At 44.0% G+C, this 19,476-nt stretch overlaps 1 protein-coding gene across 11 annotated transcripts in view; it reads left to right on the top strand.

Annotated features, from left to right (window-relative positions):
- CELF4 (CUGBP Elav-like family member 4) overlaps nucleotides 1-19,476 on the top strand; it is an 869,014-nt gene that overhangs the window by 478,033 nt on the left and 371,505 nt on the right. For all 11 annotated transcript variants that reach the window (XR_010301405.1, XR_010301404.1, XM_064140834.1 and 8 more), the window contains exon 3: nucleotides 12,076-12,124. Coding sequence is in view for 9 of the 11 variants with exons in the window: in XM_064140834.1 (XP_063996904.1) it covers nucleotides 12,076-12,124 (49 nt within the window). In the remaining 2 variants the exon portion in view is untranslated. The remainder of the gene's footprint in view (nucleotides 1-12,075; nucleotides 12,125-19,476) is intronic.

Here is a 19,476-nt window from a genome sequence, read left to right as displayed (position 1 = left end):
AGTTAGTGCGAGAGGATGACATCTGGCTTTATTTGAATGTGCTGGTTTTAGGCAAAAGGAAGGAAAAGCCAAAATGAGGAGTATGAAGTCTAACAAGTATGATCGTCTTGTCCAAGCTATGCAGAGGTGATAGTAAAGGCATTTTCCAGCAGAGTATGCCAGTGATCAGAGGAAAATGAGAACTGTGATGCATCAGAAGTTCTGACTCCTCCATCAACACAAATGTTTATGGCATGTGAGGAAAAGGCCATGCAACCCCTCTACCTGAAATGGGGTCAGTTCACAGCTGTAGTGGTACCCAGTTTGTAGTTCTGTATAGGGTTAACACTCCACGGGGAGTGACCCTGAACCTGACCCTAGGGGTCTTGGCCCCTCCTCAGGGGTGGGCCACACTCCAGGTGATGGTTAGCCCACTCCCCCCACTTCCTGTGGTATAAAAGACAGGAGTTCTCCTGTCTCTTCCTTTTTTTTTCGCCCTCTTGCTCACTACCTGCGTTCATGACCGCACACACACACTGATACTGTATACCAGCCACGAGGCAGAGACACCATCACACTACTCGGGTTGTATCCATCCCTGTTTTGTATTTTGCTGTTTTCCCTTCCTCATCCTTTGTAAACTCCCCTACCTCCAATCCCTTTTTTTTTCTAAGTTATTGTTAAACTTTTCCTTTTTAACTTCCAAATCGAGTGAGATTGATTTATTGGGGTGTCCCTACCTTTTATCTCTCTCCCTGTCTTTTGGGGAAAAGGAGGGGGAGGAGGGGAGGGCACTCTATAAACTCTATAAATTCTATAAATTGTCATTGGGTCTACCAAATTTATAAGAGTCTCTGGGAACTTGCATTTGAACCCAAAACAATTTTATTTGGCGTCTCAACGTGGGGCTAGGTAGAAAGAATTCTTTCAGAGAAGATTTGGAAGTTAAAAAATGGATATTCTGAAAGTCTTAATCATTAACGCTTTTGCATGGCTGTTGTGGGGCTGGCTGTTAAAGTTTATAAGTTACCATGTCTTCTGGATTGTCATTGATATAATAAATTGTTTTGGGTTCAAATGCAAGTTCCCAGAGACTCTTATAAATTTGGTAGACCCAATGACAATTTATAGAATTTATAGAGTTTATAGAGTGCCCTCCCCTCCTCCCCCTCCTTTTCCCCAAAAGACAGGGAGAGAGATAAAAGGTAGGGACACCCCAATAAATCAATCTCACTCGATTTGGAAGTTAAAAAGGAAAAGTTTAACAATAACTTAGAAAAAAAAAAGGGATTGGAGGTAGGGGAGTTTACAAAGGATGAGGAAGGGAAAACAGCAAAATACAAAACAGGGATGGATACAACCCGAGTAGTGTGATGGTGTCTCTGCCTCGTGGCTGGTATACAGTATCAGTGTGTGTGTGCGGTCATGAACGCAGGTAGTGAGCAAGAGGGCGAAAAAAAAAGGAAGAGACAGGAGAACTCCTGTCTTTTATACCACAGGAAGTGGGGGGAGTGGGCTAACCATCACCTGGAGTGTGGCCCACCCCTGAGGAGGGGCCAAGACCCCTAGGGTCAGGTTCAGGGTCACTCCCCGTGGAGTGTTAACCCTATACATTCCACCCCTTGGTTAGACCACTTCCACCTTCCTAAGAACAGTCTTCTTCTCCAAAGATGGGAAAAAAGTGTCCTTGGGTTAAGAGTTCTCTTTAGTCCTTCTCAGTCCCCGGCTGTATCCCAAGGCGATGTGTTCCTCTGGTCCGGTGCAGGTTGCTGAGATGTGAGCAGGGCAGGAACGGAAGAAAAGTCAGTGAAACAGGAACAGTTCTTGTTGGAACTCAGGAAAGTCTTTTTCCTCTGTGAAGAAAAAAAACATCAGGAACAGTCTCTCTTGGTGTCTGGCATCAGGGGAACAGGTGTAGATGAGATGGCTGTAGACATCCTCTGGAGGGAAGTCAGGAACAGTCTCTCACTGCAGGGCATCAGTGACGAATCAGATGCAGGGTTCTGGTTGGACGCCGTGGTGTGATGCGATGTTGTAGGACTCTGGATAGCTGCTGCTGTGATGTAGGTTCTGTTGGACGCCGTGTAGTGGTGAGGGTATAACTACAAAAACAACTTGTAACCCCTTATGAACTATAATACAAGTATTGCACAACTATGATACAAGTATTGCACAACTATGATACAACTATTATACAACTATAATACAAGATAACCTGAAAGTATCTGGAACACATGGAATCAACTCTGAGATTTCAAAACCTTTTCAGCTAAAGAGAGGTTTCTCTGAGGGACACACTCGATAACACCAGTTTCCATCATCACCCAGTATGTGTGACCAGGACCCTCTGCAGATACCACCCCTTTGATGGGTTTTCCCCCACCAGAGGCAGGAGCAACCCACACAGTCTTTCCCAGTAGATTCCTTTCACAGACTACAGGAACTCCATCTCCCTCAACTATGGGCAGTAGGGCAGACTGAGCAGGACCAGCTCTGTTAACTGATCCCCTGCTGTTCACCAGCCAAGTGGCTTCTGCAAGGTGCTTCTCCCAGTTTCTGAGAGTTCCACCTCCCATAGCCTTCAGGGTGGTTTTCAGCAGGCCATTGTGTCGCTCAATCTTTCCTGCAGCTTGTGGGTAGTATGGGATGTGATAAACCCATTCTATCCCATGCTCTTTTGCCCAGTTGCTTACAAGGTGGTTCTTGAAATGGGTCCCATTGTCTGACTCAATTCTCTCTGGGGTTCCGTGTCTCCACAGGATGTGGCTCTGCAGGCCCAGAATGGTGTTACGGGCAGTAGCATGAGGTACTGGGTAGGTTTCCAGCCACCCCGTGCTTCCCTCCACCATGGTTAACACATACTGCTTGCCACTACGAGACCGAGGCAGAGTGATGTAATCAATCTGCCAGGCCTCCCCATACCTGTACTTTGACCACCTTCCCCCGTACCACAAAGGCTTCATGCGCTTGGCTTGCTTTATGGTGGCACAGATGTCACATTCATGGATAACCTGAGTTATGGCCTCCATGGATATGTCCACGGACCTGTCTCGGGCCCATTGGTATGTGGCATCTCTTCCTTGGTGACCAGAAGAGTCATGTGCCCACCGAGCTAAGAACAGTTCACCTTTGTGTTTCCAGTCCAGGTCAATCTGGCAGATGTGGGCAGCCTGGTCAGCTTGGTGGTTATGCTGCTGTTCTTCAGTGGCTCTACTCTTTGGGATGTGAGCACTGATGTGTCGGATTTTAACTGGCAGTTTGTCCAGGCGTGCAGAAATGTCTTGCCAGAGATCAGCAGCCCAAATAGGCTTCCCTTTTCTCTGCCAATCATTTCTCTTCCACTCCTTCAGCCACCCCCATAAGGCATTTGCTACCATCCATGAGTCGGTGTAGATGTATAGCATTGGCCACTGCTCTCGTTCTGCAATGTCCAGGGCCAGCTGGATGGCTTTCACCTCAGCATACTGGCTGGATTCGCCTTCTCCATCTCTTGCCTCTGCAACCCTGCGTGTGGGGTTCCAGACGGCAGCCTTCCATCTTCGCTTGCTGCCTACCAGGCGGCAGGATCCATCTGTGAAGAGAGCATATGCCTTTTCCTCCTCAGGAAGGTCACTGTATGGGGGGGCTTCCTCGGCACGGGTCACTGCCTTCTCTTCTGCTGGCTTTCCAAAGTCAGTGCCCTCTGGCCAGTTGGTGATGACCTCCACAATGCCTGGACGCTCGAGAGTCCCCATCCTAGCCCTCTGAGTTATCAGAGCCATCCACTTACTCCAAGTGGCATCTGTGGCATGGTGCGGAGTCGAACCCTTCCCTTTAAACATCCAAGTCAGGACCGGAAGCCTTGGAGCTAAAAGGAGTGGTGACTCCGTCCCAATCACCTCAGAGGCAGCTCTGACTCCCTCATAGGCAGCTAGGATTTCTTTCTCTGTGGGGGTATACTTGGTCTCTGAGCCTTTGTACGCCTTGCTCCAGAACCCGAGTGGGCGGCCTCTTGTCTCATCAGGAGCTTTCTGCCATAGGCTCCAGCTAGGACCATTCTCACCGGCTGCTGTGTAGAGAATGTTCTTAATCTCTGGGCCGGTTCGGACTGGTCCCAAGGCCATGGCATGGACCACCTCTCGTTTGATCTGGTCAAATGCCACCTGCTGCTCAGGTCCCCACTCAAAGTTATTCCTCTTTCTTGTAACGTCAAAGAGGGGTTTCACAATTTGACTGTACCCGGGAATGTGCATCTTCCAAAAGCCCACAAACCCCAGGAAGGATTGTGTCTCCTTCCGGTTAGTGGGTTCCACCATAGTGGCCACTTTATTCACCACATCCATAGGGATGTGGCGTCGGCCATCCTGCCATCGAACTCCCAGGAACTGGATCTCTCTGGCAGGCCCTTTCACTTTGCTTCTCTTAATGGCAAAACCAGCATCCAACAGGATATTAATGATCTTCTCACCCTTCTGGAAGACCTCCTCTGCTGTCTCACCCCATACAATGATGTCATCGATGTACTGCAGATGTTCCGGAGCTCCACCCTTCTCCAGTGCAGTCTGGATGATGCTGTGGCAGATTGTAGGGCTGTGCTTCCACCCTTGAGGCAGTCTGTTCCAGTGGTACTGGACCCCTCTCCAGGTGAAGGCAAACTGCGGCCTACATTCTTCTGCAATGGGGATGGAGAAGAAAGCATTAGCAATGTCAATTGTGGCATACCATTTGGCCTCCTTCGTTTCCAGTTCATACTGTAGCTCCAACATGTCAGGCACGGCTGCGCTGATTGGAGGAGTCACTTCATTCAGGCCTCGGAAATCCACCGTGAGTCTCCACTCCCCTGTCTCCTTTCGCACTGGCCATATCGGGCTGTTGAAGGGCGAGTGGCTCTTGCTGATGACAAGCTGCTGCTCCAGGCGGCGAATCAGCTGCTGTATGGGTAGCAGGGAGTCTCTGTTGGTGCGGTATTGCCTGCGATGAACTACACGAGAAGCAATAGGTAACTTGACATCTTCCACCTTGTGGGTACCAACCACGGAAGGGTCATCTGACAAGCCAGGCATGATAGACAGCTGCTCTTTGTCTGCAGTCTCTACAGCTGCTATGCCAAAAGCCCACTTGTTCCCCTTTGGATCTTTAAAGTACCCTTCCCGGAGAAAGTCGATCCCCAGGATGCAAGGTGCATCAGGGCCAGTTACTATGGAGTGCTTCTCCCACACATTCCCGGTGAGGCTTATCTCAGCCTGCAGCACAGTCAACTCCCGAGACCCCCCTGTGACTCCTGCAATTGTAACAGTATCTGTCCCCCTGTGGCTGGAGGGGATCAGAGTGCATTGGGCACCGGTGTCTACCAACGCTCTGTACTTCTCGGCTTCAGAAGTGCCAGGCCATTTCACAAACACGTCCCAATATACTCTGTTATCCCTGGCCTCCGCCTGGCTGGAGACAGGGCACCTCTAATTCTGAGCAGTGTGACTGCATGAGGCACATGGACCTGAGTTACTGGCTTCACCACCCCTTGAGCGAGAGCGCTGCCTGCGGGACACTGGGGCAACCCCTCTTCTGGAGGAGTTATTCCCTGTGTTTGTCCCCTGCAGTTCCCTTACCCTGGCCCATAGAGCTGAGGTGGGCTGGCCATGCCATCTATCCATGTTTTCCCCATGGTCACACAGTGTTCTCCAGAGTGACCCCCTGTGTGTACCCTGTCTGCTCTGGGCTGGTCTCCTGCGGGGAGGAGGAGGAGCACGGCGGCGTGTGTTCCTTACAGCTGAGACTTGCACCCATTCTGAAGGTGAGGAGCAGTCATCCTCTGCCTTCTGCATTTCAGAGAAAGAGGCTTTCAGCTCGTTCATTTCTTGGGTGAGGGTCTCTACAGTGGCAATTAAGGTTTTCCTCGACAAACTGTCTTCAAACTGTCTTAGGTCATTCACAAACTCCCTGATTGTGGGAAGGTTGTTGGGGTCTCTGCCCAGCAGCAGTGCTCCCAATGTGGGGGCATATGTGGAAGGGGCACACTGAGTCAGTTTCTTTAAGAGGGCTGGCTTCATGCGGACATCATCAGGGTCCGAGGGCCTCTGGTCGGCTCCATAAATTATCTCTTGAACCGCCATTTGCCTCAGGTATGAGATCCCCTGTTCCATATCTGTCCATCTAAGGGGATGGAAAATCATGTCATCCTTAGTCGGGTACCTGTACCTCACAGCTATCAGAAGCCTGGCCCAAAGTGAGTGGGTACCATCGAGCCTTCCCAGCTCCTTATCCACACCTCCATCCCTCGACAAGGATCCCAGCTGTTTCGCCTCCCTGTGATCTAGGTCCACTGTTTCTGCTCCTGCATCCCAGCATTTCAAAAGCCAGGCTAAAAGGGACTGTCCGTTTGCCCTTGCATACTCCTGCCTTATGTGCCTGATTTCCTTTCTGGGCGTGGAGCTGATAAGGATCACTCCATTATCAGGTCCATTTCCAGCTGGTTGCTGTTGCTGGGGGGTGCTGGTTCCCGAAGAGGTCCCTTGCCCTGGATCGGCATCTGCGGGAGGGTTTTGATTTGATCTTGCTGGCCGCGTGGTTATTGGCGCTAGGTGAAGGGGGCTGGGCTGAGGGGGCAGGGTCCGGGGGGCTGCCCTGGGCGGGACCGGAGGCGGAGTTCGGGGCGGAGCCGCGCTAGGGGCGGTCTGCCCGGTCTGCCCTGTCGCCCATCCCCCGCAGTTGCAGCTGGGGCAGTGAGGACCACCCCTCCCCCTAAGCACCCTAATGGCGGCGCCCACTCGATATTTCCACGTGTCCCAGTTCACCGCTATCTTATTAATTCCCAAACCCAAATTTACACACAGTGAAATAACAGCTATCCAGTACCATTTTTCCCCCAAAATATCTGGAGCTTCTGTGCTCCAATGCATATACTCAGATTGATTCCATGTTCCAGAAACATTTCTAAACACAGTGATATTACTAACAGAATTCAGGAAATAGGCATAGACTCGGGCAGGCAAATGCTTAGAATATTCCCAGAGCAAGTTCCCAGTAGACAAATTTGAGAGGCTTTTTCTGAACCAACACTGAAACACAGTTGTGAATAAAACTCTTATTTGCCATCTTCATGCCACCCCTTTGGAAACTGCATATGTCATATGCAACCAGAAACCCAAATTAAATTTTCTCATTCTTGCCTACTTGCCTTTGTGTCTTGGTAGTCCTCTGTTTATGGCACTGTGATTAAGTGAGGCACTTCAAAGTATATTTGTAGCCAAATGAGAATAATGAATATGGATAAACATATCAACCTGATTTATAGTGGTTTTATGACTGTTAGGCATTCTTGTACTGTCATGTCAGGTCCTATAGCACAGAGGGAGTGCTAAAAAGAAGATAAGCTCTTTTTTGGTAACTAATGATAAAACACTATACTTCTTTCACTGTGGCAGTCCAAGAGGAGTAATACAGAATAAGAAACCACAACCATATTTCTAAGATTATCTCAAAAAAACGTCCATGGGCAGAAACAAGAAAAGCTGTTGCAAATTATAGAAGTGTAACACATCCTAAAGGAAAGGTTAACAGAATTCATCCAGTCCATCTCTCCGTTCAAATGCTGGATCAGCCTATCTAGGTTATTTTGCCATGTTGCCAAATCACTTCTGAAGACATCTAGTGACAGTGACAGTGATAAAACCTTGCAGGAGCTCGTATGCACCCGTGAACCCATGTAGATACCCATGGTATTAATCAGTTTTTGTGTCTGGCAAATCTTCTTTGTTCGTTCAGACTCAGGGTGTGCCAAGAGGAGAGATATTAAATATGTCTGTATCAATATTCCCCCAACCAATATTCAGAAGATTATGTTTTGGATTATAAGTGTTTGTTTCTTTACGTTAAAGACATGAGAATTTCTAGGTTAGAAATAAGTAGAGAGCAAAAGTATCTGCATTCCATTCTTCCCAAGAAAGCATTTCTCCATACTGGGGAAAGGTACATCTTTCTGCCATTTTATTTTGCTAAGAAGAGGGCTGGGGTTGTTCAGCCTGAAGAAGAGAAGACTCTGGGGACACCTAATTGTGGCGTTCCAGTACCTGAAGGGGACCTACAAGAAGGCTGAAAAGGAACTGTGTACAAAGACATCTGGTGATAGGACAAGGGTAATGGTTTTAAATCAGGGAAGAGCAGATTTAGGTTGGACATGAACAGGAAGTTCTTTATTTTGGGAGTAGTGGAACACTGGAAGATGTTGCCCAGGCAGATAGTTGAGGCCACATCTTTAGAGATTATAGAGTCATAGAATCAACCAGGTTGGAAAAGACCTCCAAGTTCATCCAGTACAACCTAGCACCCAGCCCTGCCCAATCATCTAGACCATGGCACTAAGTGCCTCATCCAATCTTTTCTTGAACAGCTCCAGGGACAGTGACTCCACCACCTTCCTGGGCAGCCCTTTCCAGGGCCAATCACTCTCTCTGGGAAGAACTTCCTCCTAACATCCAGCCTAGACCTCGCCCAGTACAACTTGAGACTGTGTCCTCTTGTTCTGTTGCTGGTTGCCTGGCAGAAATGACCAACCCCCATCTGGCTACGATGTCCCTTCAGGTAGTTGTAGACAGCAATGATATCACTCCTGGGCTTCCTCTTCTTCAGGCTAAACAACCCTAAATCCCTCAGCCTCTCCTCACAAGGCTGTGTTCCAGGCCCCTCACCAGCTTCGTTGCCCTTCTCTGGACATGTTCCAGAATCTCAACATCACTCTTGGATTGAGTAGCCCAGAACTGGACACAGCACTCAAGGTGTGGCCTGACCAGTGCTGAGTAGAGGGGAAGAATAACCTCCCTTGTCCTACTGGCCACACTGCTCCTGATACAGGCCAGGATGCTTTTGGCTCTGTTGGCCACCTGGGCACACTGTTGGCTCATCTTCAGCCTACTGTCCACAAGTACCCCCAGGTCCCTTTCTTGCTGGCTGCTCTCCAGCCATTCTGTCCCCAGCCTGTTAGTGCTGCTTAGGGTTGTTGTGGCCAAAGTGCAAATCCCTATACTTGGCCTTGATAAATCTCATCCCATTGGCCTCTGCCCACCCATCCAGCCTGTCTAAATCCCTCTGCAGGGCTCTCCTACTCTCCAACATACCCACACCTGCTCCTAGCTTGGTGTCATCTGCAAACTTACTGATGCTGGACTCAATCCCCTCGTCCAGACCATCAATAATGATGTTGAACAGGACTGGATCCAGCACTGATCCTTGGGGAACACCACTAGCAATGTTCAAGGTCAGGCTCAATGGAGCGCTGGGCAACATGATCTAATGGAGGATGACCTTGCTTACTGGAGGGGGTTGGACTAGATGACCTTTGGAGGTGTCTTCCAACCCAAACCGTTCTATGATTCTATGATTCTTGCTCCTAGAGTGTCTGTGACAAAAAAAAAAAAAATCCTTAGATGGAGAGAGGAAACTTAATTATTTTCCTCTCAGTGTTTCTCCCTGTAATTGGTGTCTTTCATGTCAAGATGATCTCAATTTGTATTATGGGTTCTGTGCAGGCAGCACTTTATCTTTGGTCTATAAAGAAATTGTCAAGTGTATAAATCATAGTGTACATTAAATTACACTGGCCTTTTATTTATTAATTCCCCATTTTTTCCTTTCAGTGTTGGATGCTCATTCCCTCCCTCTTTCCCTCTTTTTCCCCTTCTTAGTGGTTGTCTTCTTTCTCTCATGCCCCAAGCTCCAAAAAATCCCACGCTTAACCCCAAACAAGTACTAACAAGTACTAGTCATCTCATTTTTGACAAAGGATCTCCTCTGCCTTTTGCAAACTCATCACATCTAACTCAAAAACAAACAGGAGGAGTTCTGTCTGTATTTCCTAAAGGCCAGATCCAAAGCTTACTAGATTTCAGTGGAAATTTTCATGGCCTTTAGCAGGCTTCCAATCAGTATATGTGTTGTTAGATTTACGAAGTGTTCTGCACTGCAAGGCTGTGTCCATTTTGAACTCCAAACATTGCCTCTCAGGGCTGTATGCAGCAAGCCTACTATAAATTCCTGGCTATTCTGACTGGTTCTCGAGCAGAGACTACTTCTTGGAGTGAGCACCAAGTACCTCTGATTAGCCATTGCATAACATAGTTAACTATGTCAATAGTTAACGAATTTAAAGTCACATCTTGGTACATGAATGGTCTCAACACCATCCTGCTGTAAACACAAAACAGTTGCAGTGGCTGTGCAGCTGCAGGATGTTATAGAACAGTATTTGGATAGTTTGGCTCCATTATTCCATGCATGAGAACCAAGATGGAGTTCATCTCACCTAACTCTAACTGAATAGACTAGCTTTATGATTAATGGAGAAGAATAGGCACTGCAAAAGGTAATTCTTTCTTTTAATCTCAGGCACCACTCTCAAGAGTAGGTTAAAATTATGCTTTTTAGACTTTGGATTTCTAAACACTGGGAAGTGCATGGCATGAATTACCCTCCTCACCTGAGTGATGTCAGATATTGAAATGTCCATAACTTCTAGCTTTTCACATGTGGCTGTAGGAGCGCTATGGCAGGATGTCCATCCTGCTGAAGATAAATATGACACCTGCAGCCCCAATAATATTTTGTAACATGTTAGAAGCAGACCTTTACAGTTGCAAAAGCAGGGGCTGATGCAAGATTTATCCAGTACTGCACTCTGTGTTTGTTTCAGCACTTCAGGTTTCTGGGTTTGTTGGGCTATAAAGGCACACAGGAGAGCAGAAATTGCTCAGTAGTGTCTGAAGCACTGATCCTTCTCCTGAGTGTCTATGAGCCTAACTGTAGTCAGTTTATGGCTAAGTACATTTTTCCTCCTGAGACAATGCATCAGGATTGCTAGGCTCTCCATCATCGTAACCTATTTATCAGCCAGCTTGATAACTTTTTATTACTAAATATATCAGCAGAGCAATTAGAATAAATCTAAATGATTCTGATCTACTAAAAAAAAAAAAAAAGGAAAAAAAAAAAAAAGGAAGGGTTGAGGGGAAGGAAAACTAACAACCTTGGTCCTTGGTTATGATTAGCCACAAATAAGGGAGAGACAACATCACCTGAAGGCATTCTGTATCACTTATGGTCTGACTTTATTAAGAAGAAATAAAGAAATTCATCTAGAGATTTCCATTACCGTCTGATATCTTGCTTGTTGATATGTCTGTTTGAAGTTTCACTTTCTTTGGCTGCCACTTCTAAAAGATAATTTCATTCCACTCAGGGGTAGTCACACACAGAAAGACATTTTGAATAGTCCATCTGCATAGTATATGGGTTACTTTAAGTGACATGGAGAAAGAGGCAGAGAAGGGCTTTCAGATTAAAATTTCAGATGATTGTGATGAAATCTGCACCTCCAGATATTAAAAGAAGGGGTGGGACCTCATTCTTGTTCATCAGACAACCACATCATGGTAGACACTACCAGTGGAGTGAGGAGCTCTGGGAAAATCCTATTCAGAGCATGATAGCAAGGTTTTTGTGCTTTTCTATATGTGATCATGAGAAAGGAAAATAGTATTTGAAAGAGTGAGACATTTTAATTGATATTCTACCCTCTCATTGCCACAAATAATAGCCAGCACTTCTGCAGTATGTGGACAAAACAGGTGAAAATCCTGTTCCTCAAGTATGAAATAGAGTGTACCATGATAGCACGACTATACTACTGACCTAAAAGTGGAGGAGGAATTCACTTTTCTATTTTCTTTTCATCATGCCACTCTCGAGTAATCCTTGCAATTAAAGTTTCACTAATCCTGATGGTCTGATAAAGAATTTCTGTGCTAACACAGAGATGTTTCCATAGGAAACTATTAGAAATTTTTCAAGTAATGTTTAAAATTTCATGACCTGTGTGAAATGAGTCAGATCTGTTTCCCAAAGTGACTCAACAGAGCCCCTGTCAGATAAATAGGGTGACATTAATTTACCTCAGACCAAGAAGCAGCTGCTGCTCAGTGGCTACTTCTTTACTTACTAATTACCTTTTTTCTTCCTTGTGGAGTAAATTCTGATGCTATGATGCATGGTAAAAACAAAAGTGAACTTTCATATATGAATATTTAATTCCACCATTAATTATGTGTCTCTCTTTGCTCTTTCTTTCAGATGAACAGGCCAATCCAGGTGAAACCAGCGGACAGCGAAAGCCGAGGAGGTAGTTGACTGCATTGCTTTCAGCCACAGTGCTAACTATAATTGTTGTCTCTGGTTTCTCTCAGGCAATGTGCTGATCAATTAGTAACGTAATCACTGCCAAAGAAATTCCCTCTGCAGCAAAGATTCTCTTTATTAAATCTCCTTTACTTCATCTTGCTTTCCTCATATTCAATTATTATTTGATTTTAAAAGGCAGGCAGGTGCCAGTGATTGCCTGGGAAACAAATAACTGCCTCGTTAAGAAGTGAAGCATCAGGCACTGACTTAAAGTTTAACAGCAGTCATGACAATGGAGGTTTTTCAGACCTACATTGGACTGAGCTTCAGAGGTGTTTAATTTGGTTAGTAGAGAGCAAATAATGAAAAAAAAAAAAAAAAAAAAAAAAGTTAGGATAAAGCAAACAAAGGAAAAAAAATGTTTTCCCTGACCATCTTGTTTCTGCTTGAACTGAAACAACTCTGCTTTTGGAAAAAGCAAATTAAGAGGCAGCAGAGATTTCTGCACCTGTGTCAGCTTATCTGGATAAACCTGTTCTGGAAACTGAAAACTTCTCTCAGTCTCAGGGAGTTATCTAGGATTTGTACAGGTGTAGGTGGAATAAGGCACTAGTCTTGCTTTTCCATCCTAGACAGTAGATTTGAAAGGCTTTGCTAAGTTCACTATACCACCTATATACTGATCAGGTGTTTCCTGCAAAAGGTTTTCTAGCAGAATTGATGTGGCAGTACTTTACCTTACTCTTCTAATAGAGGCCTGTTTGTTGGATCAAACATAGAGCTCTCTGAAAAAGCATGAAATGGATCATTTTGCTGGATGAATTATTCTGCTTTTTTTTTTTTCTCTTGTACCTCTACATTTATATAGATGCATATATATGTACATGTATACAATAGTGTCATGATTCTCGCATCTCTATCCCTTTCTCTTTTGGAAAAAATCAAAAGGCTTTTGCCTATATATGCATTAAAAATACTAGTGCTTACGTTTCATATAAACGTGGGAGTAGATTTTGTCATTTAGTAATGACGTGGCTCTGAGATGTAAAAATTCTTTCATTTCCACTATAGACATAAACTCTTACTCATTTATAGGACAACTATCTTTGCGATGGAAGTAGTGGAATGCTTTAGCAAAGTATACTTAAAAGGAGTAAAATGCCTCACAGACAAAAGGCATTGGAATTTTGTTATTTTTTTCTGTTGAAAGCTTAGGATTCCAGAGACTTTGACTGCATCAGTATGAGGCTGAAACTCTCCAGTGACTCAAGTCATTGGAAGACTTTGTAAGTAGTTTGTAGTTAAAGGTCTGATGTCATGGAATGGTGAAAGCAGAAGGTTAAGAAAGGCTCTGTAAGGAAGGGCTCTGGTGGCATGCAATTGCAAAGCAGCAGAATAGCTGAGTGCTGGTGAAATGCCAGAAAGCTCAGGGATAAATACTGCACTTTTAGAGTCCCCATAAAGTAAATTTGAAGGAACTTAGACAACACTGGACAGAAAGTATTTGATGGGCTCTGGGATGGCAACTTCTACCACCAAGGGCCATGACACATTTCTAACCTGCAACAAAGGCATGTCACATCATACAGCATCGTCCTGTGGTTTTTAACAGAACCAGGTCAACTTATCCCCTTTTCCTTCCTACTTGACGAGCTGGCTCCATGTCTGAGTAGGAGTGGGTAAGCCATGGGCAGTTGTCAACACTGATGTCCTAGGGGAAAAGCAAAAGGCTCAGCTGCCTGGGCAAATGAGGGGACATTATGCACATTCCAGTGGAGCTCCTGCCGACAGCAAGAGTGAAAGGAGGGCCTTTTGTCTATTTAATTAGACATACCAAAAAATAATAATTAGGCTGGCCAATTTGCTCACTGTGCCTACAGGGTATATAGCTCCCAATCACTCTTTTTTTCTTTTCTTTTTCTTTTCTTTTTTTTTTTTTTAATGCAAATTACTAAAAGAGAACACATGCCTGATATTCTGGGATAAGGTTTCCAAACTCTTTTATTAAGAGCAGCTGTTTTCAGCAGAAGTGGTCTCAACTGCAAAGGGCTCTGGGAGGGTTGGATTCCACATTATCCATCATACTTGCGGTTCCTTTCCCATTGTACTTTAGCTAATTATCTCTCTAGCACACACAGAACACATCAATTCTCACCTGCTCTGCTCCCATACTGCTCCTATCAGTGGTGATCATGCAGGGGCCAAACGGATGCAATCATCATTGGCTTGAAAGACATGTTGCCTTAATTCCCCACTGACAAGCTACATCTGAGCTGGTGATGTTTCAGGGCTCATGACTCAAGGGCAACTATGGGAGAAAAGAGGAAACACTTGTATGAAAACTTATGTTCTTTAGCCCTCTGGTTAAAGAAGGTATAGCAAACAATGTTAAAAAGCAGGCCATGCATCTTCTGAGGACATCAAAAGCCTTCATTAGGGTTGCATGACAAAAGTCAGATTCAACAGCAAAATTATGTTGTAGCTTATTATACCTTGTCTATGTATCAAGATGGGACACAAGAGAGGAGTGGGGCTTGGAGTATCTCTTCTGTACAACACATTTCATCAATCTACCCAAAGCCCACACTGTGAATACATTTCTGCCTTCTGATTTATAGGGAATTTTTGTGCCAGGTCAAGGTATTAAAGAGAGAATGCAGTACTGTCTGAAACTGTAGTTTGCAAGGAGACTGTTGCTGGAAATGTTGAACAGTATTCTTAAGGCAGTGTGGCTGTGTTCTGTATAGGGGTAAATACCTGTTGTTTTGTTTGTTTTTTTTTTTTTTTTTCTGAAGTGAATATTTTACTTTTCCGGTAAGTTCTCCCATCATTCAAAACTCTAGTGAGTCCAAACTCTACTCTCCCCCCTCAACCAGATTCTGCTCAACACTTTTTCATGTGCTTCTAAAATCTTGATTTTATTGATTTTTAGCCCTTCCTGTGTCTTAGTTCTCAGTTGTATGTAAAGTGTATGTGTTATGGCATTTAGTGTGTAAGTGAGGTCTTAGACTGTCAGATCATCTAGGCTTGGGGAAGAATTCAAAATGTTGCTCAGCACAAATTGCTTTCAGGCCAAGAAAATGAAAATGCTGAATGCCCCTTGTTAGTTTTGCTGAGTTTATTACTTTGTTTGTTAATCCCTTTATTGGACTAGAAGCAAGGAAAAGGGTACAATCTTTTTCAGTAGAAACTGTCATTACTTACATTTGCCTAATCTCACAGGAGCTAGAAATGAATGTATCCTCAGTACATTTCTTTAGGGAAACAGTCTAAATTAATGGGAAAATTTTGCATTCCTGACTGTGCATGTATGTGTAGTCAAGCTACAAAATGTTATGTAGGTATATTGCTCCTACATAATGCTTCATGAAGCTTCAAATACTTATCAGGAGATCAGAGTTCTCTAAAATAGTATAGAGATCTCAGCAGTGACAGAATTGATAGAATGTGATAAAAAGGTAACAGTTATGTATTTTCTTCTGAAAAATCAAAGCATAAACCTAGGTCCATTAAATATATCTTAGAAGTATTCACTGCCCCTTGTGTTGTCCAGGTTTTAGTTTGACTATGCAGAAACTATTTTGCCATAGATTAGGTAGTCCAGCGCATTTTTTAAGGATGCAAACTATAGCTCTTATTAAATTCTGAACATGACAAATCCCAATTAAATTGATGCAATTTTCTATTATTGTCATCCTCTTGTTGATTATTTTTCTTGTTTATTTGTCTCAGATTCAGCTCTAAAAACAGCCTGTAAATGTCAATGATTTAGGATTTTGCAAACTTAGAGGAAGTTTCCCAGTCTGTTTCATGACTTTGGACAAAGCTTCAGAGCTGTTTCTCAGTCTCTCTATCACTAAACAACACTTACTGCAGCTTACAGGGTTAATCTATGTTGGATGCAACCCCAACCTCTGGGTGGGTTGTAAAGGGAGTAATATTTTTTTTTAAAGGAAAGGACTTGAGTTGCACTCCATTAGTGATACTTAGATGCTTCATTGCTCCACATTCCTCTCAAGGGACAGAGGAAAGTCTGTAAAAGAAGGCACGCAAAGATGTACACAGTATGCTACTCCAAACCAGTGTTAATGGGACAAGAAATATTTCACTAGGATTTGTGGGTCCTCCTGCGTCTTGTGGAAGAGATACAGAAGGATCCTGGACTAAAGAAAATAAAAAGGCAAATGTCTTGCAGAGAGGGAGCTGAGATATTTACAAGAAAGTTTCAGTTCATCTCAGTTCATCACATTGCAGTCTCTTCTGCATGTCACGCTTTACAAATATACTGAAGCTTCCATCTGTGTTTGTGCTTTCATGCAAGATTTTTTTATGTATGTTTGGGTGTCGCATGTGCAGTGTGTCTTTTGTTTGCTCTTTGGGGAACATTCAATGTGCAGGCTCTGAAATGATCTGGTTTATTCCAGCTTCAGAGCAAAACGTCCAAGTACTCATTTACACTAAACAGAAAGACACTGGTGCCTTGCTCATGCACTATGATCTATTTGTTTTTATTCTCTTTCATCAGCTTAGCAATGATGATGCAGCCAGAATGGCTTCTCCACAGTTTCTAAAACATATTTTCCTTTGGGACAAAAGTCTGGATCTATTTCTTATGTCATCCAACCATTTCTGATTCCCACTAGCTCTTTACTGCAGCTGACAGGGTTTATCTGTGACAAACACAGCCCAAGGTCTCAGTAACTATTTGGCATTTAGCTCTTTTGCATTTAACTGATCAGAATTCAATGGCATGTACAGATGGCCAAAACCTCTCAGGAAGCTTCTGATCCAGGTGCTAGCCAGATCCAGACCTATTTAGATGCCACAATCAAGCAAGACTTTTTGTCTTCAGCTTAATTTGGCTTCACAGTGGTATAACAATGCCACATGGAATGATTTCCTTCTTCCTTGGAAATGTTTAGCAAAGAGTAGGTTTGCTTGCTCAGATCTCCAGACCAGAAAGGCCTGAAGAAGAGAGTTAAGGATAACCAAGGACATGGCATTCTTGACAGGGCTCTCCTACACTTCTGTGAGTTTAGACCGTGCATATGTACATGAAATTCTGAAGTCTGAGGCTACATATGCATCAGCATTTTACCTGTGTAACTCTCATCTCTTCCTTATCTCAGAGCAACATGTCTTAGCTGGAACATCAAGCTCTGTGGAAGCCACAGAATTTCCCTATACTGTACCTTTAGTCAAAAAGACTTCCTATCCCAGAATCCCAGAATCCCAGAATCCCAGAATCCCAGAATCCCAGAAGCATAGAATCACAGAATCACAGAACTGTAGAGGTTGGAATATACCACCAGAAATCATCAAGTCCAACCTCCCTGCCAAGGCAGGATCCCCTAGGATAGTTAACTCAGGAATGCATCTAGGCAGGCCTTGAAAATCTCCAGGGAAGGAGACTCCACAACCTTTCTGGGCAGTCTCTTCCAGTGCTCTATCACCCTCACTGTAAAGAAGTTTCTCCTCATGTTGAGGTGAAACCTTCTATGTTCCATTTTGTAGCCATTGTGCCTTGTCTTACTGCTGCTGATCAGTGAAAAGAGGTTGGACCCATCCACTTGATACCCACCCCTCAGATATTTGTAGACATTGATCAGCTCTTCTCTCAGTCTGCTCTTCTCTCAGTCTTCTCTTCTCCAGACTAAACAGCCCCAGAACTCTCTCAGTCTCTCTTCTTAGGGAAAATGCTCAAGCCCTTCAGTCATTCTTGTGGCTCTCCACTGGAATCTTTCCAGCAGTTCCCTGTCTCTCCTGAGCTGGGAAGTTCAAGACATGGGAGTGTAGGCTGAGGGAAATTCCATCTTGTTTCCAGGTGGCAGCCCATAATACCTAGCATTTTGTTGCCTGTGACACATTTTTCTTCAGTTGCTCATCTCCTTTTCTCATATGGTCTCTGTAAGCATGAGCAGGAAAGTGGCATTGGTGAACATCCCAGGAAGAGAGACAGTGTTCTCCCTTTGCGCAGCTAGGTAAAAAGATCCAAGATATCTGGACAAATTGTTTGCCATTTCTGGGGCTTCATATTCTTTCTTCTTTCCTCTGGACCCACAACAGTTTCAACAACTTCTCTCTTTATCTTCTCTTGCAGTTTGAAAGGATGTACGTCAAATCCTCCTCCTAAATCTCATATATCCCCTCTTTCTGAGATTTACCCCAAATGTGATTAATCAGCTATTTGTTTACTTTTCTTGCAGGTGGAAAGTATTCCACACCCAAATCTAAATATCTTTTCTCTATTAATTATATATCCAATATTAAACAACACACAAGTGCTGGGTTGGAATATCTCAATGTGAAGGGTAAAAAGAACAAATGGGTGTTTAAAAATACTCTAATACTCTGTTAAAAAAACTCACTTGGAAAGGAGATGAGCTCATGAGTCACAGGTGAAAAAGAAAATTCAAGAACATAACAAAATGTCTTGATATTAAACTGTGAGATAGATTTCTTACCTCAGAGGTTGGCCTCTGAGGAAGCATCAGGAAGTATAAGGATCAACAGTAAACCTTGGTGTCACTGACAGGGTGGACTCCTGAGGAATGATTTTTCTGTAGTATTAGGAGAGAGAACCATCAACATCTGCAAGGATGTTTGGCTCTCTATCTAATCAAGGGCTGAGGAATGAGGACAATGAAGTTCTGCATTTTCCACAGACTTGAATAACAGTTTGTCCCCTTCTGGCTAAAATGTTCTGCTTTTCTCCTCTTATGACATGCATATATCAAATCCTTGACAGAATCAAAATCTCACCTAAATTCAGATATTATTCTTTTCTTTCAAGTCAGGTGAAGCCACAGCCCATGAAAGGCAAAGCTGTGGACCCTATTGTGTGTGATGAGCAATGCTCAGACATTGGGTTCAAAAGGAAATTGGCCATTAGATTTTATTCCAAGACTGGATATCTGTTGAAATATGTAGTGTTTTGTTTTTCTTAATCCTAAGATAAATCTATCTAGGAAGAGCACTTTTGTACTCATGGAAAGTTCTGTCTATCTGTGACTTATGAGACTGGATATAATCAATGGTAAATTAAAATCTTCTGGTTAATTACGGAAGTTCAGGATTGCATGATCCTGCTGACAGCTGACACCTTGTCATCTTTACAAGACTATATTTTCAAGCAGATACAATGCATCAGCATGCAGTTGGATCAGATAATTCATATCCTATGCTCTCCACTGCCTTAAAATGTAGTTCTGGGACAGGAAAAAAGGCTCCTACAGATCCTCATGTGTAGTGTTTTATATTCAATGACTGATGAAGGCTGATGTACTCCATTCCACACACCTGCTGGAAGAGAATAAGTGGTATCAAACTTTTGTTCACATCTGCCCTTTTCAT

Source organism: Pogoniulus pusillus, chromosome Z, assembly GCF_015220805.1.
Source record: "Pogoniulus pusillus isolate bPogPus1 chromosome Z, bPogPus1.pri, whole genome shotgun sequence".
Taxonomy (NCBI): domain Eukaryota; kingdom Metazoa; phylum Chordata; class Aves; order Piciformes; family Lybiidae; genus Pogoniulus; species Pogoniulus pusillus.
This window is presented reverse-complemented; position numbering and strand designations above follow the sequence as displayed.